We start from the raw sequence: 26,174 nt of genomic DNA, 5'->3' as shown, positions 1-26,174 counted from the left end.
TGGCTAGAGCAGGGAGTTGAAAAATGCACATCCCAGACCATCAAGAGCACACAAGCCTCCCTCACCAGCTCGCTCTCATTCCTCTGTAAGGTCCTTTCTATAATGTTGTCAGACACTATTAACAGTCTGAGCCTGTCAGTGGCAAGAACAAACACTTTTAGTGGACGTAAACTGACAGTACCAGGTTGCCCCAAAGGATTATATCACAGCTTGTTTAGCGGCTGCCGACTGCAGCGTTCTACCTCAATACTGGACCTATCTCCCCACTAAAACATGGTAAAATAGGTTGCCCAGGTTGAAAAATACCAAAGTTATCCAAACTTAAACTTACTTATGTGCTTAACTTGTTCGTAATGTACTTAAAGCTAATCTTTATTTTCCAGGGTTTTCAAATGGAACCGCCTGCTCAGCCGTTAGAAAAAAGCAGTGATGTAGGTTACCAAAGTAAGGTTATGAATAATGTTAAAGCTCGCCTTAGGTGAGTCAATATTAGCTGTGCTAAGTTTGGAACTAACTGAAAGGGTTAGTTTGGAATTTTTTAAAGTGGGTTTGTATGTATACCTCCGTGTTCTGTGAAGTTAAAATTACAGTTTTTGTCAATGGAATCTGGAGGCTTTGTAGAGGGCGATATAACCGCGTCAGTTCCTTGTGGGAAAGGGCTGTCTGATGGCGAGATAAAGCGGCTGTGGATGGGAACATTGGGTCATTTTTACCTCTCAGAACACGGTAGTTGCTGGTCTACCGTTCGGTTAGTTTGTTTGTGTGACTTTCTGATCTGAACTAACGTGGCGTCCACAGCAGTGCATTGCTTAGCTTCTGTGCCGGTACTCCTGTCTGCTTCTCCGAAACTGGAAGCGTGCCGAAGTACGTACATAACAAACGTACTTATTTTAACCCAAACCACGATCTTGACGCCAAGAGGTCCTGCCTCTTGAGAACGGGTTGTCCTCACACTAGTAACGTTTGCATATAGGAACTGTTTTCTTATACATGTTGATGATTTTCAGAATCATCTTGTAGTGTACTGTTTAGCTGTTAATAGAGAAAGTTTGTGACCCGGTGGCAAGGTTGAGATCAAGTTGAGGAAATACCGAGCATCGCCCAGCAGCTGGAGCACACGTTCTCATTTGTACTGATACGTAGGAACACGTAGGAACGTTATGTGTGTGTAGGCATGAGGGGAAGATATCGTGAGAGGGACTAAACAGGAAGCTGTTGAATAAAGCAGCTACAGTGTCTCCCGTCTGTTATATATCGTTACAGTACAATTATGTTTCAGTTTTTATTAAGTGACGTATTACCACAAAATACTGACCATCATCCCTCTTTTTGTCCCCCTTGTCCTCCTCTTTCCCTTATCACATTTCTCTCTCTCTTTCTCTCTCCTATAGGTCTTCAAACCTCCCTCTACCCCTCTCCTCCCTGGAGACGCCCCGTCATCACCCCCTCCTCCCTGGACAGACCAGCAGTAGGATTTCCGGATCGCCTCTCATCCTTAATTCCTCATCTCTCCGCCTCTCTCCCACCTCCACCGCTTCCCTATGTCATAACGGGGTACCCGGGATGATTGACAAATGACTGTAGTGCCCTAGAGCAAGACGTTGCTTCTGCCTGTTGACACTTCCGTGTTTGTCAGAATGGACAGGCGTCCTGGGGTGTTAAGAGAGATGAATCAACATTCACACTGATATCCATGACTGATATAATGACTGCCTCATAACACCTTGAATGATGACCAGTGGAGTCTGGGAACTCTGAAGTGCCTTGCCAAATGGAACGCCAGCAGGGCCAAAGAAATGTATATCAAGGAACCCAAAATCATATTTTGAAAAGTTGCTTTGGACAGCACCGCTCTCGTGATCACTCCATCCATCCTTTTCTCCGTTTTTTCTTCCCTTCATCTTCCCATCCTTCAGTTTGGTCTGGTTTTTAAGCTATAGGTGTCTCCTTCCTTCCTTTTCTTCCTCCCTAACTTCCTTCCCCCTCCCTCTTTTTTGTTTTCTTTTTTTGCCCTCGCCCACCTGGCCTCCACCATTCGCCCCTCTCTCACAACAGCCGTCCTCCCCCCTCGCCCCCGCCCCCAGCCATCCTCCCCCTCCCCCCCCCCCCACCATCATCATCACCACCACCACCACCATCCTCAGCCCCACTCCCACCACCACCACCACCACCACCACCCCCACCCCCACCCCACCAACTCCCCTCCTCTCCCCCTCGCTTTTCCTTCTCCGCCTCCTCCTCTTCTGCGGGAACCATGGCGATGGCTGCCACCGCCTCCTCCTCCACTCCCGCGTCCCCGTCGTCCTCGTCGTCGGCCAACGGCAGCGCCCGGGAGCACCTGCTGGCGGTGCGTCGGCGCACCCCGCACTCCCGGCCGTACACGATCGGTCCGGACAACCTCCGCAGCCTGTCGGTGCAAGACGAAGTCGGAGACTCTGCGTCCTCCTCCTCCGCCATGTCGTCAGGGAGCCAACCGGAAACGGCAGGGGTTGGGCTCCAGCGGGCCAACAGCGACACGGACCTGGTGACATCAGACAGCCGCTCATCACTCACGGCGTCTACGTACCAGCTGACTCTAGGCCACGGCCACTTGGTCATCTCCTGGGACATCAAGGAGGAAGTGGATGCCACCGACTGGATTGGCCTGTACCACATCGGTGAGCAAACGCACCTCCCCCCCATTGAAGTGTGGAACAGTCTGCTTCAGGAGGGGGACTTCAGCATCTATGTTTCGAAGACTTTCATGCGACACAACAAGGGCTGCACCTAGTGATCATTTTTAACCCCTTGACGACTAATCGTTTAGACTAGAAAATGCTAGAAAATAATGAAACACAACCATCACAATTTCCTAAGTTATTGTCTTCAAAATTTTGCCCCAAAAATCTTCCTAAACCAAAAGTTAATGAATTTACTTTGACAAGCAGCAAAAAGCAGCAAAGCAAGCAGCTGTTTGACTCGTTGCTATTCTGTAGATCGACTGAGATTTAGTTGGAGACGACAGTCTGATGCTGCAATAACGTTAATGTGTGACTGTATTACTGCAGCAGCCTCACACTCAATGTTAACGTCACTGTCACCAGCATCATTTAGCCATTTAGCACACTGACAGTGAATGTTCACGTATCGTATGAGCCTTTAATGTCAGTGTGAAACAGCTTTTCATCATTTCCTCTCCTGTGACGGCGAGTTTCTTTCCCCCAGAAGGGAGCGCAGCCTCGGAGATGATGCAATGCTGGTCTGGTCTATAGCCTGGAGCCATAAAGCCATGCTGGTCTGGTCTATAGCCTGGAGCCATAAAGCCATGCTTGTCTGGTCTATAGCTTGGAGCCATGAAGCCCCTTTCTATCTTTTTTAGGATTTATTGTTGGTGCAACCAACTACACAGCAGCTCTTCAGCATGGCGTTATTACTATCAGCGGTTTGTTTAAAGTAGAAGTTTGTAGACATCTTCTGTTTCCTCTGTTACCGTCTATGAGGGACACGGGATTGGTTTCCCCCAAAAGGGGGCGTGGTCATGAGAGCCTGCTCTGCATGACGTATTGCCGGTCTGATGTATATTACAGTTGCTCAGCAATTCTACCTTTTCGGAGCATTAATTTTACTGTAGCATCACGACATAAAGCACAGCAAGTGTCTCGGTATTTATTTTTTCCTGTCCAGTAAGCTTTTAATTGTGCACAGCTTGTTCTCAAACGGGCCTCCATTGCGGTCTGTTCTCGCTTGCTCATCGTCATCATTCTTGTCCGCCTCCCATCTCTCTGTCTCTCAGTTGTCTGTCTCCCTGCCTGTCTCCCGTTTGTCCGGTGGTGTAATAGAAATTGCTGTAGGGTAGTGATATGATAGGGGTTACAGCCTACCTCAGCCCCACTGGTGCTACATTAACTGGCTAATGGATTGTGTGTAAGAGAGAGATGGTGAGAGAAAGGGAGTAGGTCATCCTGATGAAAAGTGATGCTGACTCAGCATCAGTAGCATTTTAGAGCTACTCGTATTACATCCTCTCTCTTTCTCCCACGCACACATACACAATATTTCAAGTGTTCTTGTCCTAGAGTGATGTACAGGTGAATGACGGAGGGTGTGAGGTGAAGTGTGACCCGTCTGTCCCAGAACAATACTCCAAAAATACTAAATTCTGCACGATATGTATAGAAAATTAGGAAAAAAAGTAATGCTATCAAATTCATCTTTGTTTATTGTGCGTTTTGTCTCTTTTTTTTGGCAAATGAATGACATTCAAAATACGAGTGAAGGGAGGTGTAGAGAGAGAGAGCCTGTACCCGTTACTCTACAAAAGCGTGATTTAAGAGGCGCTGGATTATTTACACGATATTATCATATTTGTATTGTTAACATGATATCAATATTTCGTTTTTTTAAATGTCACGGTTATCGTCAATACCGGTATACTCGCGTCACTTTGTGACATCACAAATTGTATTTTCTTTCACTATTCACTTCCTAGCATTGGGAGTGTATTCTCAGCTGCTTAAATTATAACAGGACACTGTTTACTGTAAGGGACTGTAAGCAAGTTTCACTTTTTAAAAAAGCGAGGCTCTCCCCAGCATATTATTTTCTTTGGAGCCTCCCTTTAACTTGAAAAAAACTGCAACACCTTCCCTCCAATATGTACAAAAAATGTAAGACTGTGTATCCCGATTTAAACATTTAATAGCGCACATCTATTACATTTATGTAATAATAATAAACAAATGATATATCAAAAAATATTATATCGATTTGCACTCAGTTCCTGGATTCTTAATTAAGCAGTAAGGGCTATATGATGCGGAACTTGAATTATAGGCAACTTCGTATGACACCTTGGACTTAAAGGGGCTATACGTAAGAATCAGAAGTAGCTTGTTAACAGCGACACATGTGGCCGTTAAGTCAGCGACACTCAGCGTCCTGTTGCTCGCGCTTGTGCTCGCACTCCCGAGATACACAAGACTGAACATTATTGACAGCTCGGGGTCTGTTTTGATATCCAAAACCAAAAGGTCCCTCCATGATTCGAAGGCCCAGCTGATGTTGATGCTAGTTTTCGCCCGACGTCGGTCACATTCTTGTTTCACAGACGGACTTCACTAGCTATAACTTTGTTTTTTTTGTGCTTCCGCGGAGTTTGTGTTTGGGTCTGAGTTGTGCCGGGGGCTGATCGTTTGTTGGCTTTAGCAGACTCCATTTCTAACCGAACGTTAGCTATGGTTGCGCACTGTTAGCCCTGTAACAGAGTTGAAGAGAGTAAAGGCACTTGTGAGAGTGAATGGCAAAAACGTCCTGCATTGTTCACATTAAAAGCCGTCTATCAAAAGTCGCGGAAGGTCTCATTTTTTAGGTTAGGTTACAACCTGTTTACACATTGGCAATAAAAAAACGATTTATAAAATGTTTATGTGTCAAAACTTACATACAGTCCCTTTTAACAAACATGATATAACTATTTTGTATAATACATTTAAAAAAAAAAGAAAAGAAATACAGTGTAAGAAAAAATTCTACTTTCCCCTCAGGAAAAATCAAACAAACAAAAAAAAACTTCCCTTTTTCTGACCCCCTAATAATTTCCGTACAGTCCCTAAAATTCTCTGAAACATGTCTTCTTGCAGCAGGAAACACTACAACTTGTGGATGCGTATAGAGGACATATAATCGAGGTAAAATACTATTTTTTCTGTCAAAATCGGTACAAACCAAAAATGAAAAAATATATATGATACAATAACACATGCAAAAATCTTTGTTTTTCCTTAATGTGAGATAAGAGCCCGTCTCTGTTACCAGCTGGGCTCGGTGATGCCCTGCAGTTCTCAGGCTCAGGTGTGAAAGAGCAGCTTTCAGCAGCCAATGAAATGCACACCATTTCACAAAAGCTAAGGTCATCTCAAACCACAGGTGACCGATGTTGTGTGTGTGTGTGAAAGAGAGTGAGTCCCCTATCTGAGACAGAGAAAGCCGGTGAAAGGTGATCTCTCCATCTCCATCCCTCCAAACTCTCCGCAGCTCTTCGATGCTATTGACCCATGCAGGGGAATTCTGGGGGTTTTCTCCCCAGAGGCAAGCACTGTTTCCAGCCTAGCTGGAGCCGCCTGAGCTCCGTAACCTCACCCTGCTGTCTGACCTGTGTGTGTAAAAGGGTTTGTGTGTGTAGTAGTTTATACGGTTTGGATGATCACAGGGTTACCAGGTCAGACAGGTGTGTGTGTGTGTGAGGAATACGTATTTGCTGTCACCAACAAAGGCTCAGGGTTTATTGATGGTGACCTGGTGTGACAGAGGGCAAAGGGTGTACTGTATATGTGCCTGTGTGGCTGACAGACATCAGCATTGATCCATTAGGACACGGGCCATTTGTCACAGGACGTACACATAAATATTTGATGGCTCAACAGGCACAGGGATGTGGTTTATGACCCTCAGGAACCAGTAACTTCCGTGGTGGTTTGTCGACACAACACAACTCCCTTACCTCTCCTGTGAAATCCCCAAAAAGATCCAAACAATACAAACTGAGAACAAAATGAAAGAAAGACGTTCGGTGGTAGTGTGGCATTTAAGGCTGACCCGAATGCTTCGAAGCTTCGACCATTGCCATGGTATTCGACCTCCAAATCCCTATTCGAATGCTTTGTTTTTATATATAAATAATTTAAGTATGTAGTAATAATTTATAAATCCCAAAATAGCCCATGAATTAAGGAATAATCCCACAACATTATTCATATCCAACGTTAATTATTATTAGTTATTCTCAGACGGATGTTGCCGTTTGTTGTCGGTTCCGGACACTGAAACGGGGAGATGGAAATGGACGGACACTAGAGCGTATCGGCCTGTAGTGCTGCGTTGCTCCGCGAAGCTTCGAATACCTTTTGAATATTTGTCACCGAAGCTTCAAAGGCCAAGAAATGGTATTCGGGATAGCCCTAGTGGCATCACGGATCATATGGTGGCCACGGTGGGGCAATACTTATCCAAGTACTGTAATCCTACTTCATATAGTATGCAGATACTTGTACTTTACTTGTGTGTTGCCGTGTTTCGGGCTCGGGTCAGACTTGCACAGAAACTATGCAGGTTCCTGTAGGGCCCGATCGTAGTTCTATAGAGAAGATTGTTGTACAGGTAAACACACTGATTATGGCACCAAACCCGAGTCATAATCTTGACTCGAGAACAGTAACTACCAACTCTCTGTACTCCGTTCACATAAATCATCTCTTGCTGAGGTCTTCGTACATGCTGCTGGCTTGTTCAGTGAGTCGATCCATAGCTTTGTGACCTTACTAAATGTCTTGCCTCATTTACAAAATCGTCTGTATAGAGCCAAGTGTGTGTTATTGAAACACAAAGGAACAGCTTGTGAATGTGTGATTGTGTGTGTGTGGTGTTTCACAGATGAGTCGTGTGTGGCCAACGTGTGGGACTCCAAGAATCGTGGAGTGAATGGCACCCAGAGAGGACAGATCGTGTGGAGACTGGAGCCGGAACCCTACTTCATGGAGCGTGAGTGGACCCCCATGGGTGCCGTGTTTGTCTTAGTTTCAGTTATGTTTTGCTAAAGGTCAGTTGCTTGACATCTTCAGTGGATATGGAGGAGAAAATAACCCTGATGGTGTTATAATGATGACATCATTTGTGTATGTATTCTCTCCACAGCGGAAACTAAGATCTGCTTCAAATACTATCACGGTGTGAGTGGAGCGTTAAGAGCAACGACACCTTGTATCACCGTCAAGAACCCTGGAGTACCGGTATGTTAGTGTGTGTGTGTCCCATCTACAGTCATTCCTCCACCTCCTATCTTTCACCATCCTCTCTTATTTTTATTTTTCTACTCCTTTATTTTGTCCTTTTTCCCTCTGATCTTTATTAACTCTGACTTTTCTCCCAGTTTTGAAACCGTCCTTAATTCTCCCATATGATAGGCCTCCAGAGGCCAGTGATCAGTGACCATACTTATCAATCAATTCTGAAGTGATTCACATAAGGCCTACACAGACAAAATGGTCCATTTAGACTTTTACCGCTGCCTAATGTTTCAATCTACAACTGTCAGAAAAAAACAGTATGCTTGGGCATATTATAAGACAATGTGACCCCGGGCACAGACATGCAAAAGGCCCCACTATCTTTCCTATAGGAGCAAGACACACAGACTTTATAGTTGTTTAGCCTCTTTTTATTGTTGTTTTGTGTCTCTTTGTAATCTTTATGCATCTATCTGTGGTTTTGTGTCTCTTTGTGGTCATTTTGTCTCTTTATAGTCATATTGAGTCTCTTTGTGGTCATATTGAGTCTCTTTGTGGTCATTTTGTATCTCTTTGTAGTCATGTTGAGTCTCTTTGTGGTAATTTTGTGTCTCTTCGTAGTCATATTGAGTCTCTTTGTAGTGGCTTTGTGTCTCTATGTGGTCATATTAAGTCTCTTTGTAGTTGCTTTGTGTCTCTTTCTGGTAATTTTCTGTCTTTTTCTAGTCATTTTTGTCTCTTTGTAGCTGTTTTGTGTCCTTTTGTGGTCATTTTGTGTCTCTTTGTAGTCATGTTGAGTCTCTTTGTGGTCATTTTGTGTCTCTTTGTAGTTATTTTTTGTCTGTGCTTGTTTTGTGTCTCTTTGTAGTCATTTTGTGTCTCTTTGTAGTTGTTTTGTATCTCTTTGTAGTCATGTTGAGTCTCTTTGTAGTGGCTTTGTGTCTCTTTGTGGTCATATTGAGTCTCTTTTTATAGTTGTTTTGTGTCTCTTTGTGGTCATTTTGTGTCTCTTTGTAGTTGCTTTATGTCTCTTTGTGGTCATTTTGTGTCTCTTTGTAGTTGCTTTATGTCTCTTTGTGGTCATTTTGTGTCTCTCTGGTAATTGTGTGTCTCTTTGTAGTAATTTTGGTCTGTGGTTGTTTTGCCCCTTTTTGTAGTTGCTTTGTGTCTCTTTGTGGTCATTTTGTGTCTTTTGTAGTTGTTTTGTGTCTCTTTGTAGTCATGTTGAGTCTCTTTGTGCTAATTTTGTGTCTCTTTGTAGTTATATTTTGTTTGTGGTGGTTTTGCCCCTTTTTATAGTCATTTTGTGTCTCTTTGTAGTTGTTTTGTGTCTCTTTGTAGTCATGTTGTGTCTCTTTGTAGTTGCTTTATGTCTCTTTGTTGTCATTTTGTGGGGGTCCAGACACGTTGAGCCCCTGGGCCTGTGCCCGGTAGGCCCCTTCAATCCGTCCATGCACGCCATCATGGCTTCTGCTTTGCGGCTATTGCAAAACAGAAGTGTTGTCTTGTCACAGGAGTTGTCCTTGTGTCCTTGCCCAGCTGAAAGTTAGTGCAGGAAGCCTTGTGGATATCTTTAAGTCCTACTATGAGGTAGAAATGTTTTTGTTGTCTTATTTCAGTGTGATTCCTCAAAAGGAACTCCACTTCCACTACCATAGTGACTAAATGAAGGCATATGTTAGGGACCAGTTCAGATTAGGGGTTTTTAAGAAGTAAATCTTCTTAACCGCTTCTCCTTGATTTCCAGAATGGATTGGGTAATATATTTTAGGCTCCACTCGGCTAAGGTAAAAGCTGGGAACACATTTAGAGATGACAGGGACGCAGTCAGAGTCAGTGGGGGGGGGAGTGAATGGAGAGAAGTGGACATCACTGAGCTCTTGGCAGCACAAACTGAGGCAAAGAGACATTTGCTCCAGTTGAGTCAGTAATATTTAAAGCCGTCAGCTTGAATTAGAACTCTCAGACTTGTATTCCTCTCCCTCTCTGATGTTCCTCCTTTTAACTTTTCATCAATGTTTCTTTTCTCCAAGAGTGAAATCAGTTCACGTATACCGCTCTCCTACTGGTTGTTTTCTCATCAGGTGGGCAGTGAAGGCCAATCGGAGGACCAATCAGGGACCGAGCACTGTCGGAAACTAGTCAGCTTCACTCTATCAGGTATGAGCACCGATTCAATGGTGTTGTGATGTAGTTGTGGTCGAGTAAATAAATCAACACACATGCTGATGAATGTGTGTTTTCCACTCCAGACATCCGGGCGCTGGGCCTGAAGAAGGGCATGTTCTTCAACCCCGACCCGTACCTGAAGATGTCCATCCAGCCCGGGAAGAGGAGCGGGCTCCCCAAGTTCACCCACCACGGCCAGGAGAGACGCTCCTCCATCATAGCCAACACCACCAACCCTGTGTGGCACGGCGAGGTCAGCAAAATCACACACAGAAATGCACACAATTTGTGGAATTTTGAATTTTGTCTGCTTATGATCCGGTAAAAGGCGAGAGACAAATCATTTTTGATCCTGTTTTAATTGTGCCATGAATTCCACATATGATGGGATGTCAATTGATTAAAATATTTAATCGCGATTAATCACAGGATTGTCCATAGTTAATTGTGATTAATCACACATTTCTTATCTGTTCAAAATGTACCTTAAATGGAAATTTGTCAAGTATTTAATACTCTTATCAACATGGGAGTGGGCAAATATGCTGCTTTATGCAAATGTATGTATACATTTATTATTACAACTAACAGCTAGTATGACAATGGATTTGTGACATTTTTTAGTTTCATATGCTACCAAAACTAAAAAAAATAAAACGAAACTGAGTCGCTACAACCTCTGAAAGATCGATTGCGTTAACGTTTTATTATCAGCCCTAGTAAATTTAAAAGATAATTTTGCAAGTCAAGAAAGTTGCATTTTGTCATAAAACTCCTGAAGTATAAGACTGTGAAAATACATAATTAGAAAGACTACACACCCAAAAGTCGTGTAAGTTACGTCACAACTTTCTCTCTCGCTGAAGCTACGATGCACGAGCTGAAACACGAGCAGCGGGTCTTGCTCGTTCTTTTGCTTCGACTTGTAGGAATTCTTTATCTCTTTTAATACTTTTTTTTTCTCTCGTTCTGGAAGAACAAAGTGAAACGTACCGAGGTAACAGCCACGTTGGTGTTGGTGACATTTATTGTGTGAGACGAGAGATGTAGTTCACACGAAAAACGAAATGCTACTACGGCCAACCTACAACAAACTGCGACCTTCTTGACTTGCAAGATGATCTTTTAAATTGACAAACATCATATATGTAATTCATGGCACAATTCAATAATTCAAACGGGATCAAAAATAATTTGTCTCGTTGTTGAGTACCGTACATATATATATATTTTTTTTTTACAAAATAAGTACACCATTCCCAGTTGACCATTTTCAAAGGGGTCCCTTGACCTCTGACCTCCAGATGTGTGAATGTAAATGGGTTCTATGGGTACCCACGAGTCTCCCCTTTACAGACATGCCCACTTTATGATAATCACATGCAGTTTGGGGCAAGTCATAGTCAAGTCAGCACACTGACACACTGACAGCTGTTGTTGCCTGTTGGGCTTCATGTTATGATTTGAGCATATTTTGTATGCTAAATGCAGTACCTGTGAGGGTTTCTGGACAATATTTTGTCTTTGCTTTGTGTTTGTGGGCAAATATGCTTGTATAAAGCAGCATATTTGCCGACTCCCACGTTGATAAGAGTATTAAATACTTGACAAATCTCCCTTTAAGGTACATTTAGAACAGATAAAAAATATGTGATTAATCACGATTAACCATGGAATCATGCGATTATTCGTGATTAAATATTTTAATCCTCTGACAGCCCTATTCTAAATACATCATGTAATTACAAATAAGTGTAAACATACCAAATGTCCATGTAATGGAAATAAAACTATACTTTTTAGGGCGCCTGGGTTAGCTCAGTTGGTAGAGCGGGCGTCCATGTATTAAGGCTTGGTCCTGACCGCGGCGGCCCGGGTTCGAATCCAGCCTGTGGCCCTTTCCGCATCCACTCTCTCTCCCCCCTTTCAAGACTCTATCCACTGTCCTGTCAATAAAAATGGAAAATGCCCCCAAAAAATAACTTTAAAAAAAAAAAAACTATACTTTTTACTATTTATCTTCCTGTAGAAATACACCTTTGTGGCTCTGCTGACTGACGTGTTGGAGATCGAGGTGAAAGATAAGTTCTCCAAGAGCCGGCCAATCATCAAGCGTTTTCTGGGTCAGCTGATCCTCCCCGTGCAGAGACTTCTGGAGGGGCCGACAGCCGAGTGAGTCCACGCACACACGCACAGCGACGTTCACTTTGGACGCGCGTCTACGAAAGCCGCAGGTTTTTAAATAGACCGACAACTGATCGTGAAGCTGTGTCAGGAGAGTGTTGATAAATGTGTGTATTTCAAGCAGTCATCTGACCTTCAGCACTTAAACACAGTGACTCAACATGGTGCAGTCAATACCAATCAATACGTCCTAATCAGCTCATTGTTCAGGCATTGATTTGATATCGATCCACAACTGAGGACATCATGTACTCTAGTGAACCGCGATGTATAGTGTGTGTTGCACAGGTTGACGGGAGGTGGGGCAAATCTGTCTGCGTATTCTCTGATAATGTATCTTCTAGTATTGAAATCCTGAGCTGCTGTCGGCATCGACATAACTAAGGTGTGTGTGTGTTTGTGTGTGCGTGTGCAGCGATCAGCCAGTCAGCTACAGCTTGTGTCGTCGTCTCCCTACGGACCATGTGAGCGGGCAGCTTCAGTTCAGGATGGACATTACCTCCACTGGACATGAAGGTCTGTGTTTGTACATCATACTGTTTTGGAGTTATGTAAATCAGCAACACACACACAAGTCTTTAACATACATTTTTATGTATTTACCCCTCTTCCTCCATCAGAAACCTCCCCAGAGGCTGTGGGAACCATCTTAGGTGCAGTGAACGGTGACCCCGGAAGTCCCTCAGACGACGAAGACCTCCCTCACCCGTCGTCTTCTTCAAGAGTCGCATACAGACCTTCTCCCACAGGCCCCGACGAGGGCTCCGCGTTAGTCAACGGCGCTCGTTACTATGGCGAGGACTGCGTGTGGCGCGAGCCCGGGCAGATGGGAGAGGAAGATCTGCTCGCCTTGGCTCTGGGCGGCCACACCCACCGGCAGGTGTCGCTCAACGACTACCTGGACGCCATCGAGGCTCCCAGGAGCCCCGGGGACCGGCCTCTGGCGGGGCCTTCGCCGAAACTCCGCTCCAGCTTTCCAACGGACACGCGGCTCAACGCCATGCTGCACATAGACTCCGACGAGGATGAGGAGACGGCGGGGCAGCACAGGGAGCAATCACAAGAGACGAGGACACAGCAGAGCACGGACTTAGCCTCGGCTACATCTGAGTCTCAACAGGGGAACGAGGGTTCGCAAGGAGAGCCACAGGGGCCGACTGGAGCTGGAGCTGAGGCCACAACAGAGGCAGGTTCCTCTCCCAGTGCTCAGCCTGGAACTAAGCCGCCAGGGGCTGAACCTGGAGCTGCAGAAGGTGCAGCCCCAACACAGGCTGAGACTGCAGCTGGGACCGGAGAGGTTTCTGGAGGCTCAGCTGAGGCTACACACATCACCGGAGGAACTTCCACAGTTTCCAGCTCATCTCAGGCATCGGGGGCTGAAGCAGCTGCAGCGGCCGGGCCGGGGGAGTCTGTGGTGGAATGTACCTGTCAGGAGCAGAGCAGCAGGATGGCTGTGAACCAGGAAGTACCCTGCAATCCCTCACTTGGTCCACTTTCACCCATTCAGGTGAGCAGCTATAGTTTGGTGACTAAAAGCTACAAGTCTTGGATTTCAGTTTTGAATCTTTCAAACTCTCTTCTCTGCTCTTCTATTTCTCCTGTCCTGTCCTCAGGAGGTAGAGATAAGAAAAGAAGTGGCTCCGAAGGCGGAGGAGGAAGGGGAGTCATCGAGCAGCGAGGCAAACGGACCAGTAGCGGCAGCAGCAGCAGCAGCTCCTACGAGCAGCGTCACAGCTGACCAAGGAGGAAGGACTTCTGAAGCTGGTAGGTGGTAAATGTTTCTGTTTATGGGTGGCAATATTTATTACAATATTATTAAAGGGAATGTAAGAATCAGAAATGCTTGTTAACAGCGACACCTGTGGCCGTTAAGTCAACAAAAGTCAGCGTCCTGTTGCTCGCGCTTGTGCTCGCTCTACATAGACATGAAAGAGCATCGCTCAAAACAGTGAGGCGACACACGTCAGCTAAAACAACAATATCACTCTATATTTCAGCTGCGTGGCAGTAATGTTAGCTGACCAGACGAAGGTCTCTAGTGTTAACTTTTCCTGCTTCAGCGTACCGATCGTGGTCAGAAGACACAGGGGAGACACCGGAGTTTTGGTCAGAGACGATCACGTTACTTGTCACTCCACTCAGCAGCAGGAAACAAGACACGGGAAACCTCTGTTGGTCTGGAGGAGCTGCAGCATTTATTTCTGCACAAACTTCCACTGCACGAGCTAAACTAACTCTTCTGCTCTGCTATTCGCTCGTTTCGTCGCCGCCGCTCGTGCACACACGCTCCCACAACACTAGTTTTCCTCCGACGTCGGTCACATTCCTGTTTTGCAAGACGGGCTTCACTAGATAGAACTTTGCGGTTTCGGTGCTTCTGTGTAATTTGTGTTGGAGTCTGAGTTGTCCATGTCTTTCTTGCTCACACTGTACGGTCCAATCATCAGCCAGCACCTGAGCGCTCACCTTGCGTGTAAAATAGAAGGAAAAAACACAGCCCGTCGGCCTCTGAGGAACATTTTGGCTGTTGACAGTTGTCAATAAAGATTTGTTTGAAAGCTCCGAGGCAGGTAAAGTTAGTTTGCTAGCAGAGGTCTGTACAGGTCACAATGGTAACAAGGTAGAAACAAGCTGCCTTGAGCAGCCTCAAGTGGCCATATCGAGGAACTGCAGTTTTTTTAGCACTTCCACGTTTTTAATTCTTTCAGCCCCGGAGGTCTTGGTTGCATTACACACATAAAAAACAACAACTTGTTAATTACAGGAGCGAGAGCCAGCAGCAGGGACGGTCAGGTGGAGCAGGAGGAAGAGGAGGGGGAGGTGTGGAGGAGGAGGCAGTCCATGCAGGCCTCCGGAGGCATGGCCCAAATCCAGGAGGTGTGCGGGGCCAGAGAGAGTCAGAACGGGACAGTAGGGGTGGAGAGACAGACAGGTGAGCTGCAGGACAGATATTGACTTTTTGTTTTATTTTTCCAGTAAAAAATGAAAACTAATTATCCCTTTTATTTACAAGGGAAAATATAGCAGCACTTTTCCAACCATTATTACCTCCCGTACAGCTTCACTCCTCGATCAGATGCGACTGAGCGGCTCCACCAGAGCAGCTGGAGGTTAATTGCTTCACTGGAGGTTTCCTTAATAGTCGTCAATGAGTGAATCAAGGATCTTAATCCTTTTCACGTCTCTATTTTCCAGTCCCCTGCTGCAGCGGTTGCGGTTACGTCTCTTCACCTCAGGCTGTGTTCTCATCTAACAGGAGCATATTAAACTGAGACATTCACAGGCTAACAGGGCTTCTTTTATGTGTCTATACATGTAAATCAGGATATTTTTGTTATAGGGCTGTCAATCGATTAAAATATTTGTGTGTGTGTGTGTGTGCGTGTATGTGTGTGTGTGTGTATATATGCAGGTGCCACAGCTCAGGTCAATGGCCACCAGCATGTTCGCTCCCTGCCGTCTCTCCGCCATGACATCAGTCGTTACCAGAGAGTGGACGAGCCGCTACCACCTAGTGAGTGTGTGTGTGTGTGTGTGTATGATTGATAGAATTAGTTAGTAGTGTCAGCTATTCATTAGTAACAGTAACTCTCCTCCTTAGTTGTTGGTTTGCTTGGCCTTCTTTTAACCCTCTGAAAGTGATGATGGATCATCTGACTGGCATTAACATTACTGCATTTTGAAGGCCGTTGCGGGATTCAGTTTTTAAGATAGTGGACATACAGTGGTATCATACGAATCTTGAGATGCGTCTCATGATGTGCTAGCTTGCTGGGAAAGGGTCTAAATATTGCTCCGAAGTTGAGCTGTCTTTACCGCGAAGTGCGCAACACCTCAGTGGCAAACGGCGCGTGATGCTGGATAGTATAATCAATCTTTGTGGCTGCTTAAAGGGATTCATTACTCGTCTTTTTCACTGGGTGTTCACTCCTTTACAAGCCGACAGACGCATAAAAAATCATTATACATTTGTTTGAACCAGACTGGGAGGCTCGTATCGACAGCCACGGTCGGATCTTTTACGTGGACCATGTCAACAGAACTACAACTTGGCAGCGCCCCACCGCTCCCCCCGCCCCGCAGACCCTCCAGAGGTCCAACTCCATGCAGCAGATGGAGCAGCTGAACCGCAGGTCAGAAACACACACACAAAACTGTAAATACAAGCAGCAAAGTTACAAAATAAATGTAGTTGAATTGTCAAATTTGATTACTTTAACTGTCACCATGGTAGTAAACACAAACATACACACCTTACCAGGTATCAGAGTATACGTAGGACGATAACCAACGACAGCAGACCAGAGGAGCCGCCAGCCATTGAGCTGCCGACAGATGAGACTGACACGCACCCTTCCATCCCAGGTAATCCTCTCAGTGCATTGCATTCTGGTCTATGTAGTCTGTAAAGCAGGTCCTGGAGAGACTGGTTTCTGACTGTGTTGCAGAGCTCCGCAGGGACACCAGCGTGGCTCCGTCTAGTTCCAGGTCTCGCCTCACCCTGCTGCTTCAGTCCCCCAGCGCGAAGTTCCTCACCAGCCCCGACTTCTTCACTGTGCTGCATTCCAACCCCGTACGGACACTCCTTTTTCGCCTTCTCTCTCTTCTTTCCTTCAACAAATCAATCTCTCTTTTCCCCTCATCTCCTTCTCATAGGTCACACTCCCACACTACCACACATGGGTACAAGGGACTGTACGGAAATGATTAGGGTGTCAGTAAAAAGGGAGGGTTATGTATTTAGTATACATACTAGGGATGCTGATTTAGATTTTCTTCACAAACGTAGAAATGGTTAATGGATACTAATTACGTCGTAATAAACAGCGGGACAACTTCACTTAACAAAATACTTTCTCTGGTGGATGTGTTTCCTCTCTTCTTTCTGTCTTTTTCTCCTTCCTCTCTTCTATAAATTCTCTCCTGCCTCTCTTGCGTGCCTAGAGTGCCTACCGTATGTTCACCACCAACACGTGTCTGAAGCATATGATCAGTAAGGTTCGTCGGGACGGTCACCACTTTGAGCGCTACCAGCACAACAGGGACCTGGTGGCCTTCCTCAACATGTTCTCCAACAAACAGCTGGAGCTGCCCAGAGGCTGGGAGATGAAGCACGACCACACCAGCAAGGTGAGGACCACACCTGTATCAAAAAGTCTCATAGCTCAACAGCTTTAATGGAATTTGGATAGAGTAGACTGCAGACTGGTGTATATATGCTCAACATTCAACATTTATTTCTGTTAATTAATTAATTAATTAATTAATTAATGAATGAATGAATGAATTATTTAGTTAGTTGGAAAATTTGTTTATTAACATGAAATATATATTAGGTAATTTTAGGGCTCATAGTGTGATATTCCCTGCCACGGTATGCATATTGTGCCCCAAAATTAAGAATAAATTGGTAGAGATTTGACTTAATGCCAGCATTTCCTGTATGGGGGATGGAAAAAAAAGACTATTCATCAATAAGTAAATCAACAAATACATAAGTAAGTGCTGAAAAAAATACATACATTCATATTTTATTAATAAATAAAAGACTAAATGTTGAACACAAATTAAATATTTAAATGCATAATAATAATAATATAACAAATAATACATAAATGCTAAAATAAAATAATCGTAAAATAAATAAATATCTGCACTTCTACGTTTCTTAATTTCTGCATTTCTACCTTTTATATGTCATTTATTGTGCTTTACAGTGAGGTTAGTAGCACATCAGACACAAATTATTATTCAAAAATTCAAACATGTCTGAAGGGGGATCTTCAAATATTTTGTGACACAACATGTCACAGTACATGCACACTGATGTATGTAAATGTGTGAAGAAATATATTTTAAAAAACATACAAATTTGCAAAAGAAGTCTACTGTTAAGTCCAGAATGTGACACTTGACAGTCTCTTGTTGTGTGTACATATGCAGCCTTTCTTCGTGGATCATAACTGCCGTGCCACCACCTTCATTGACCCCCGGCTGCCTCTCCAGAGCACTCGGCCTCCGAGCGTCCTGGCTCACCGCCAACACCTGACTCGCCAACGCAGCCACAGTGCCGGGGAGGTCAGCCCACGACGACTGGTAAGACGGACTAAAACATAGGTGCTTTAGGTATGCAGCTGATAGGGGTGGGAAAAATATCAATTCACCTGTGAAAGAAATATTCAATGCCAGAATCGTACATGCTGAATATCAAACATTTTCACTGTATTTACTGTATCGGCACCCAAGTATCCTGATAGTATTGAATCAGGAGATAGGTGTGTCATCCCAGCCCTAGTAGCTGACATACCTAAAGCAACGACTGAGGCTGTTAAAAGTATAAAAGCATAACATCCTTCCACCGTCTCTCTGCAGGGGGGTGAAGACCCTCGTCACGCCGGCCCACCCGTCCTGCCGCGGCCTTCCAGCACCTTCACCTCTGCCAACAGGGGGCAGAACCCAGACGTCGTGCCAGTGGGTCAGTATACACACACACACACACACACAACCCTTCACAAATGCTCAGATATGACCTACATGAACGTGTCGTCTTTCCTTCTAGCTTACAACGAGAAGATCGTGGCGTTTCTCCGACAACCAAACGTCTTTGAGATTTTGCAGGAGAGACAGCCCGACTTCAACCGGAACCATTCACTCAGGTACACACACACAGTCAATCTATACCCACAGAGTTTAGTGTTTATATGTATGGCTTCTATGTGAAGCAAAGCTACAGTCACCAGCATCTCTCTCGGCGTAATGTCGCTATGACAACAGGGAGAAGGTGCAGCTGATACGCACAGATGGAGGGTCGGGATTGGCCAGGCTGTCAGGTGATGCTGACCTTGTCATGCTATTAAGGTGAGACCTTCTTCCCTTAACTCAGTGTCTCCATATCTCCCTGACGTTTCCTTCCTTTTTCTCTTGCTTTCAATTTAAGTCACTCTGTTGAATTCATTCAGTTTTCTTCCTCGCTCTGTCTCTCCTCTGCAGTCTGTTTGAAGATGAAGTAATGTCCTACGTGCCTCCTCACGCCTTACTTCACCCCAGCTACTGCCAGTCACCTCGGGGATCCCCTGTCTCCTCCCCACAGAACTCGCCTGGTAAGAGACTAATGTCCGCTTCAGACTACACGATATCAGCCCCGATTATAGCCCGACACGGCCGTCGTAGGGTGTCGACTCAGATCGGGAATGATAAATGAGTGTCGTAACCTAAATTTGGTTGCCGATACAACCGACCGATTTAACCAGTTCAATTCGTCCAATTACACGGTGTGTCTCTAACAAAAAAACATATGAACCCTACTCTTTAATTTACTTGACAGGCCTGTTACGTTTGCTGATTGGAATTGCTGTTGGGGAAAGGTGTTTGACAAATGGTCAATTCTTTCAAATGTCTCAACCTTAAAGGGATAGTTCGGGTGTTGAATGAGGTACCTATGCATAGTTAGTATATTACCTACAATAGATTGCGGTCAGAACGCCCCCAGCTTGGAGAAACAGACAGGAGTACCGATGGCTCGGAGGTAGAGCTCAGAGGTCGTCCACTAATCAGAAGGTGAGAGGTTCGATCCCTGGCTCCGCATGTCAAAGTGTCCTTGGACCGCTGTCCAAGTGTGCTTGGACTGCTGTCCTTGTGTACCGAACCCCAGATTACTCCTGAAGGCTGAGCCATCGGTGTGTGAATGAGCATTTAGATTAGATCCTGATGGACAGGTTGGAGCCTTGTCTTCAGTGTATGAATGTGTGTGTGAATGTTGACGTGTAAAGTAAAGAGCTTTGAGTGGGATGGACTCGGAAGACTAGAAAGGAGCTATCTAAATGCAAGTCCATTTACCATTTACCATTGCTGACATATGCCAGTGCAGTAAAGGATGACAGCTTCTCTGTTTCCCTCTACCTGTAGGTACTCAGAGAGCTAACGCCAGAGCTCCAGCACCCTACAAGAGAGACTTTGAGGCCAAACTGCGCAACTTCTACAGGAAACTGGAAACTAAAGGCTACGGTCAAGGACCAGGGAAGCTGAAGTAGGTGGTTGTCGGAAGAGAGACCTTTCTTCTCTCACCTCTTCTCCTATCCTCTCTTTTCCTCTCACCTTCTTTCTTCCCTTTCCTTTCATTGACTTCCCTTCCTCTCTCCTCTTCTCCTTCCCTCCTCTTCTTTGCTCCCTCTTCCACTTTGCTATCCTCCCTTCTTCTTTCCTTTCCTTTCCTACTCTTTTTCTCTCCTCTTTCCCTACTTTCCCCTTTTCCTTTCCTCTCCTTTTCATCTTGCCTTCTTTCTTACCTTTCCTTTCCTTCACTTCCCTTCCACTCTCCTCTTCTCCTCTCCTCCCCTCTCCTTTTCTCCCTTCTTCCACGTTCCTGTCCTCCCTTCTTCTTTCCTTTCCTTTCCTTCTCTTCTTCTCTCCTCTTTCCATCCTGTTTCCCTTTCCTCCCCTCTCCTTTCTCCTTCCTTCTATTCTCCTTTCTTTTCCTCTTTTCTTTTTCCTCTCCCCCCTCTTTTGTCATATCATCTCCTCTTTCTCTTCCATTTCCTTCCCTTCCTTTCCTCTCCTCTCCTCTTTTCCTTCCGTTCTGTCTCCTTTTCTCCTTCCTTCCACTTTCCTTTCCTCTCCTTTTCCTCTCCTCTCCTGTCCTTTCTTCCCTTCCCCTCCCCTCTTAGTTTCTTTGTGCATGTGATGCGTCTGTCTGTCCACTCACCTGCTTGTGTTCGTGTCTCAGGTTGATCATCCGTCGCGACCATCTGCTGGAAGATGCCTTCAACCAGATCATGTGCTATTCCCGTAAAGACCTGCAGCGCAGCAAGCTCTACGTCAGCTTCGTTGGGGAGGAGGGGTGAGTACGTGGGAGGGGGAGGAGAAGAATAAGCATGAATGTGTGCGTATCTGTGAAACATATCTCATTTCATGGACAATCTGGCGAATATATGATATCTTGATGTTTTCATGCCTCTGTGCGGGCAATAGCTGTGGCTATCCGTCCGCAAGACGACAAGCAAGTAACTTTTAAAATGCTTGTTTTCTGAATGGAGTTCAGATCGATCAGGGATTTAGCATTAGGCAAAACAGAATTCTAATATACATGTAGACCCCAAATAATCTGGTCCTGGTCTGTGGAGAAGTGTTATGAGGAACTCATCAGATCTGGTGTAGTAAGGGTTGATATCCTGAATGTGTGTGTTGCAGGTTGGACTACAGCGGGCCTTCCAGAGAGTTCTTTTTCTTGGTTTCCAGAGAGCTGTTCAACCCTTATTATGGTCTGTTTGAGTACTCTGCCAACGACACCTACACCGTCCAGATCAGCCCCATGTCCGCCTTCGTAGACAATCACCACGAATGGTGAGGTTTACTGCACACACACACACACACACACAAATACATACACACTGAAGCTCATATAAGCATTTATTTATTGATCTTGTTTACTTTTATGTGTGTTAATGTGTGTGTGTTTCAGGTTCCGGTTCAGTGGTCGTATTCTGGGTTTGGCTCTGATTCATCAGTACCTGCTGGATGCCTTCTTCACCAGACCATTTTATAAAGGCCTACTGCGCATGTATGTGTATATAATGCATGTATGCACAAACACAGATTTTTTTTTTAAGCTCATTTTAAACTCATTTGACCAGGTCTTTTATTTTATATGTTGACTTAGTCTATGTATTGATTCATTTGTTTGTCTAGAGGTCACAACAGGTAATTTTATACAGTGAGGTCAAGTTTCAAAAAATGATCTCACTACAATGAAATGTCTCCTATGGGGACTAACATCATCACACATGAATACAGTTGGACTCATTGGATCTACAAGAGTCTCAGCTTTACAGTGATACCCAATTTATGTAATTCCAAGACAGTTTAGGGACCCCAATATGCAGAAACATTCAAACACACCCTTTTAGAATAGGAGACAATAACACATTAATACTGCATGCATAACACTGCATGTGATTATCATAAAGTGGGCATGTCTGTAAAGGGGGAGACTCGTGGGTACCCACATATCTTGAGGTCAGAGGTCAAGGGACCCCTTTGAAAACGGCCATGCCTGTTTTTCCTCGCCAAAATTGAGCATAACCTTTGAGCGTTATTTAGCGCGTGGATCTGCATGGCTGAGTTGTACTAATCACACATAGACACATAGACAAAATACACATTTTTGATATACTTTTAGTAAATAATCACACGCTCCCTCTCATTTCCTCCCATGTAGTCCCTGTGAACTGAGTGACCTGGAGTACCTGGACGAGGAGTTTCACCAGTCCCTCCAGTGGATGAAGGACAACGACATAGAAGACATGCTGGACCTCACCTTCACCGTCAATGAAGAAGTCTTCGGACAGGTGAGGAGCGTGTGTGAGAGAGAAAGAGGACAGACTGGGGTTGTAAATAAAAATCTGGAAGCAAAAAGGTGATGATTTTGTGCGTGTGTGTGTGTGTGTGTGTGTGTGTGTGTGTGTGTGTTCCCATAGATAACAGAGAGGGAGCTGAAGCCGGGCGGAGCCAACATCCCCGTCTCAGAGAAGAACAAGAAGGAATATATTGAGCGGATGGTGAAGTGGAGGATAGAGAGAGGAGTGGTGCAGCAGACTGACAGCCTGGTCCGAGGTTTCTACGAGGTATGGCTTAGTGTGACATAATACTTTGACATCTTCATGCTTTTACCGATCTATTACATTTCTATGGAAGTAGTATTAGGGCTAGACATGAGGAAAAAGATGAGATAAGGAAGATTTTTTTGGTTTGTTTTGCAGTTCGAGAATACAGTTGAAATGTCAGTGTATGCGCTCACGCTAATACTGTAGTTTGATTAATTCTCAAAAGTTCAACGTTTATTCTGACATTTCAACTTAATACTCAACACTTCAACTTTATTCTCAACATCTGGACTTTGTTTTCAACATCTGGACTTTGTTCTCAACATCTGGACTTTGTTCTCAACATCTAGACTTTGTTCTCAACATCTGGACTTTGTTCTCATCATCTGGACTTTATTCTCAACATCTGGACTTTGTTCTCAACATCTGGACTTTGTTCTCAAAATCTAGACTTTGTTCTCAACATCTGGACTTTATTCTCAACATCTGGACTTTGTTCTCAACATCTAGACTTTGTTCTCAACATCTGGACTTTATTCTCAACATCTGGACTTTGTTCTCAACATCTGGACTTTATTCTCAACACCTGGACTTTATTCTCAGCATTTCGTCTTTATTCTTGAAATGGTATTTTGACTTTATTCTCCACATTTCAACTTTATTTTCAACGTTTTGACTTCTTATGCCTGGCACTAATACTTAAAAATTGACCTTATTCTCAACATTTCAACAATATCTTTGACATTTTGACTTTATTCCTGTAATTTAGACTTTATTCTAGAAATGCAAAATAGAAAAAAACTTCCCCCTCATTTTTTCCCTCACTATGCTGTTCATTTCTCAGTCAAAATGTACTGCACAGAATGGTCCCAGTGTATGATATGTGTGTTTCCTAGGTGGTGGATGCCAGACTAGTATCAGTGTTTGATGCGAGGGAGCTGGAGCTGGTCATCGCCGGCACAGCTGAGATTGACTTATCAGACTGGAGGAACAACACCGAGTACAGAGGAGGTATGGAAGAAAAGACGGATGAATGGGCTGTTTATCAGACCAAATTCATTTCAAACCTTTAAATCTTTTTTGTTTACAATATTAAGGAGGAAAAAGAGAACATCTTTCAATGTTGGCTGGTCCACCACTTTGGTCCAGACTGAAAAATCTCACTTACTATTCCCATGAAATTCTGTATTTCCTGGTGTCCAGAGGATGAAGCCATCGATGATTCCCTTGCTAGTTACATGACATGATGTGTTATATTTAGGTTACCACGACAACCATATTGTGATCCGGTGGTTCTGGGCAGCAGTGGAGAGGTTTAACAATGAGCAGAGACTACGGCTCCTGCAGGTAGGCATGTGTGTGTGATGGAGAAACACAAAGAAGGTTATTTACTAAATTTTTGATTGAAGGTGTCACCTCTTATCTTCTTATTCTCTCTTTCCTTCCCTGTCCGTCGCTCCCTCCCGTCTCCTTCCTTCCCGTTCAGTTTGTGACCGGGACATCCAGTATTCCTTACGAAGGCTTTGCGTCTCTGCGAGGCAGCAACGGACCCCGCAGGTTTTGTGTAGAGAAGTGGGGGAAGGTCACCGCACTGCCCAGGTACACACAGCAAGAACACAAAGCTCATCATGGTTTGAATTTTGGTCATAATTTCATGCTGTCATCATTATTACTGTGATTTTTTTTTTAGCACAAATTTAAATAATTTAAGTACGCTAGAGTATCCAAAACTGTACTTGAGTAAATGTACTGCTACTTTATAGAAACAAGTATTCAAAAATAAGTAAAAGTAGTAAGAGTAAGAGCATCAAAAAGGAACATGAGTTCAGCAATTTTCAACAATTTCTATACTGAATATGGCCAAGGAGGTTATGGTGGACTATCTATTGGAATTGTTGGAAGGTCAAACTATTCCTTCAACACTGCGATGCACAATATATCCTTGCATTATTACTCAATATTTAATTAATTCCTCAACTAAGTTATCTTTTAACATCACAAACACTTATTTTAATGTCATTTTTCCATAATAATAATAATAGGAACGTGTGATTTGTTTAGATATTGGCAACAAGGAACATGTGCTGCTCACACTACGCCTTCTATTCTCCTCTCCAGAGCTCATACCTGCTTCAACCGGTTGGACCTGCCACCGTACCCGTCCTTCTCAATGCTGTATGAGAAGATGCTGACGGCCGTGGAGGAGACCAGCACCTTCGGGCTGGAATGATCCTCGTCCCGTCCGCCGAATCAAATCTCCGCTCACCTCAGCCTGCCCCTCGAGGACTGCTGGTGGTAGCGAAGAGAGCTGGACGAAGGTTCAAAAAGCTGGATTTAAAGGTTTGTGTTTAATTTATGATGGGCTATATTTTATAACCGAGGCTGATAAGACCTTTGAACCATGAAGCTGACTTTTTGAAAATGCCCCCCCTGTACAGAGGTTGTTTTTTGTTGCACCTGCACATATTTCGCACCTGCTTAGTAACACACACTTTCACCTGTGCGATGTGACGAATGAAGACCCACACTGCCTTTGGAACCAGAATGATAACTGCTGGGATTTGACCAATCGAACACCGGGATGTTTTTTGTTTTTTTCTCTTTGATACCAGGAGGTTAAAATTTTCAGATGTACACATCAAAGAAGAAGCGAGCACTGCCTTCACCGCAAAAGCTGAGTGGACTCAGCCTCTTTTATTCTAGTGTGAATGGACCTCAAAGGCCTGTCCAGAACTGAGAGCTTCTTGTAGTACAGCGTCTCCTTGTGGCCTGTAGCAATAACTGCACCCATGCGGTTATTACTCAAAGCTTTTTCGAGGACCACCTGATATAACTTTTGGTAAAGTTTGTGGAATTTTCACGTGAACTTCTACAGCTACTTTTGGAGTCTAGACAGCAGCTTTGGTATTGTTACAGTATTTTCATCTACAAGAAAAAAGTGATTTTCTAACTATGTGGATGTGACATGTTGTGATTTGAATGTAACTAACTTCATGATGTGATTTTGTACCAGATCGGGATCAATTGGCAAAAAAATCTTTGGGCAACACTTACTTGAGTTAAATCATGTTTTGATGGTGAGTAATCCATATCCATTTACTTGGATTGTATTTGATTTGATGATTTGATCCAGGTCTATTTTTTCTAAAGTTTGTTGAAAGTAGTCTACATTCAAGAAAGTTATACATCCAAATAGAAAAAAGTAAATGTCCATGTGGCGGACCTAGAAGCCAAGAAGTTTAACGGGTGGCATGTGGTGGGGCACCAGCACGCAGATTTAAATGCAAAACATATCTATATGTTGATTCCTTTTTACTCATGTATTTATGAATACCATCTTTTAAAAGCATTTTTATATCATTTTTTTTCCTTTTGAAAAGTTACGGTTGTTGATGCGCACTCTCAAAGGGTTCCGATTTTTCCTATCGTGGGTTCGTTTTCAAGCGTCGGTGAATCAAAATAA

The 26,174-nt window shown here is 44.2% G+C and overlaps 1 protein-coding gene across 10 annotated transcripts in view; it reads left to right on the top strand.

Moving 5' to 3' along the window:
* Positions 1-26,174, top strand: part of hecw2b (HECT, C2 and WW domain containing E3 ubiquitin protein ligase 2b) — a 38,958-nt gene that overhangs the window by 11,683 nt on the left and 1,101 nt on the right. For 3 of the 10 annotated variants that reach the window (XR_005205751.1, XM_037761828.1, XM_037761829.1), the window contains 30 exons: positions 1,392-2,657; positions 7,408-7,515; positions 7,669-7,763; positions 9,845-9,920; positions 10,013-10,182; positions 11,959-12,101; positions 12,529-12,629; positions 12,734-13,620; positions 13,727-13,877; positions 14,878-15,045; positions 15,526-15,627; positions 16,096-16,246; positions 16,375-16,478; positions 16,562-16,686; positions 17,058-17,243; positions 18,057-18,209; positions 18,486-18,588; positions 18,673-18,769; positions 18,888-18,971; positions 19,104-19,213; positions 20,019-20,139; positions 20,836-20,949; positions 21,300-21,452; positions 21,571-21,669; positions 22,327-22,456; positions 22,586-22,732; positions 23,608-23,722; positions 23,973-24,058; positions 24,198-24,310; positions 24,830-26,174. The exon at positions 24,830-26,174 is cut by the window's right edge. Coding sequence is in view for 5 of the 10 variants with exons in the window: in XM_037761828.1 (XP_037617756.1) it covers positions 2,255-2,657; positions 7,408-7,515; positions 7,669-7,763; positions 9,845-9,920; positions 10,013-10,182; positions 11,959-12,101; positions 12,529-12,629; positions 12,734-13,620; positions 13,727-13,877; positions 14,878-15,045; positions 15,526-15,627; positions 16,096-16,246; positions 16,375-16,478; positions 16,562-16,686; positions 17,058-17,243; positions 18,057-18,209; positions 18,486-18,588; positions 18,673-18,769; positions 18,888-18,971; positions 19,104-19,213; positions 20,019-20,139; positions 20,836-20,949; positions 21,300-21,452; positions 21,571-21,669; positions 22,327-22,456; positions 22,586-22,732; positions 23,608-23,722; positions 23,973-24,058; positions 24,198-24,310; positions 24,830-24,941 (4,707 nt within the window). In the remaining 5 variants the exon portion in view is untranslated. The remainder of the gene's footprint in view (positions 1-1,391; positions 2,658-7,407; positions 7,516-7,668; positions 7,764-9,844; positions 9,921-10,012; positions 10,183-11,958; positions 12,102-12,528; positions 12,630-12,733; positions 13,621-13,726; positions 13,878-14,877; positions 15,046-15,525; positions 15,628-16,095; positions 16,247-16,374; positions 16,479-16,561; positions 16,687-17,057; positions 17,244-18,056; positions 18,210-18,485; positions 18,589-18,672; positions 18,770-18,887; positions 18,972-19,103; positions 19,214-20,018; positions 20,140-20,835; positions 20,950-21,299; positions 21,453-21,570; positions 21,670-22,326; positions 22,457-22,585; positions 22,733-23,607; positions 23,723-23,972; positions 24,059-24,197; positions 24,311-24,829) is intronic. The other 7 variants (XR_005205753.1, XR_005205750.1, XR_005205754.1 and 4 more) reach the window with 7 other exon arrangements.

This window comes from Sebastes umbrosus, chromosome 24, assembly GCF_015220745.1.
Source record: "Sebastes umbrosus isolate fSebUmb1 chromosome 24, fSebUmb1.pri, whole genome shotgun sequence".
NCBI classification, from domain to species: Eukaryota; Metazoa; Chordata; class Actinopteri; order Perciformes; family Sebastidae; genus Sebastes; species Sebastes umbrosus.
The sequence above is the reverse complement of the archived record's forward strand: the minus strand, read 5'-3'. Positions and strand labels throughout refer to the sequence as shown.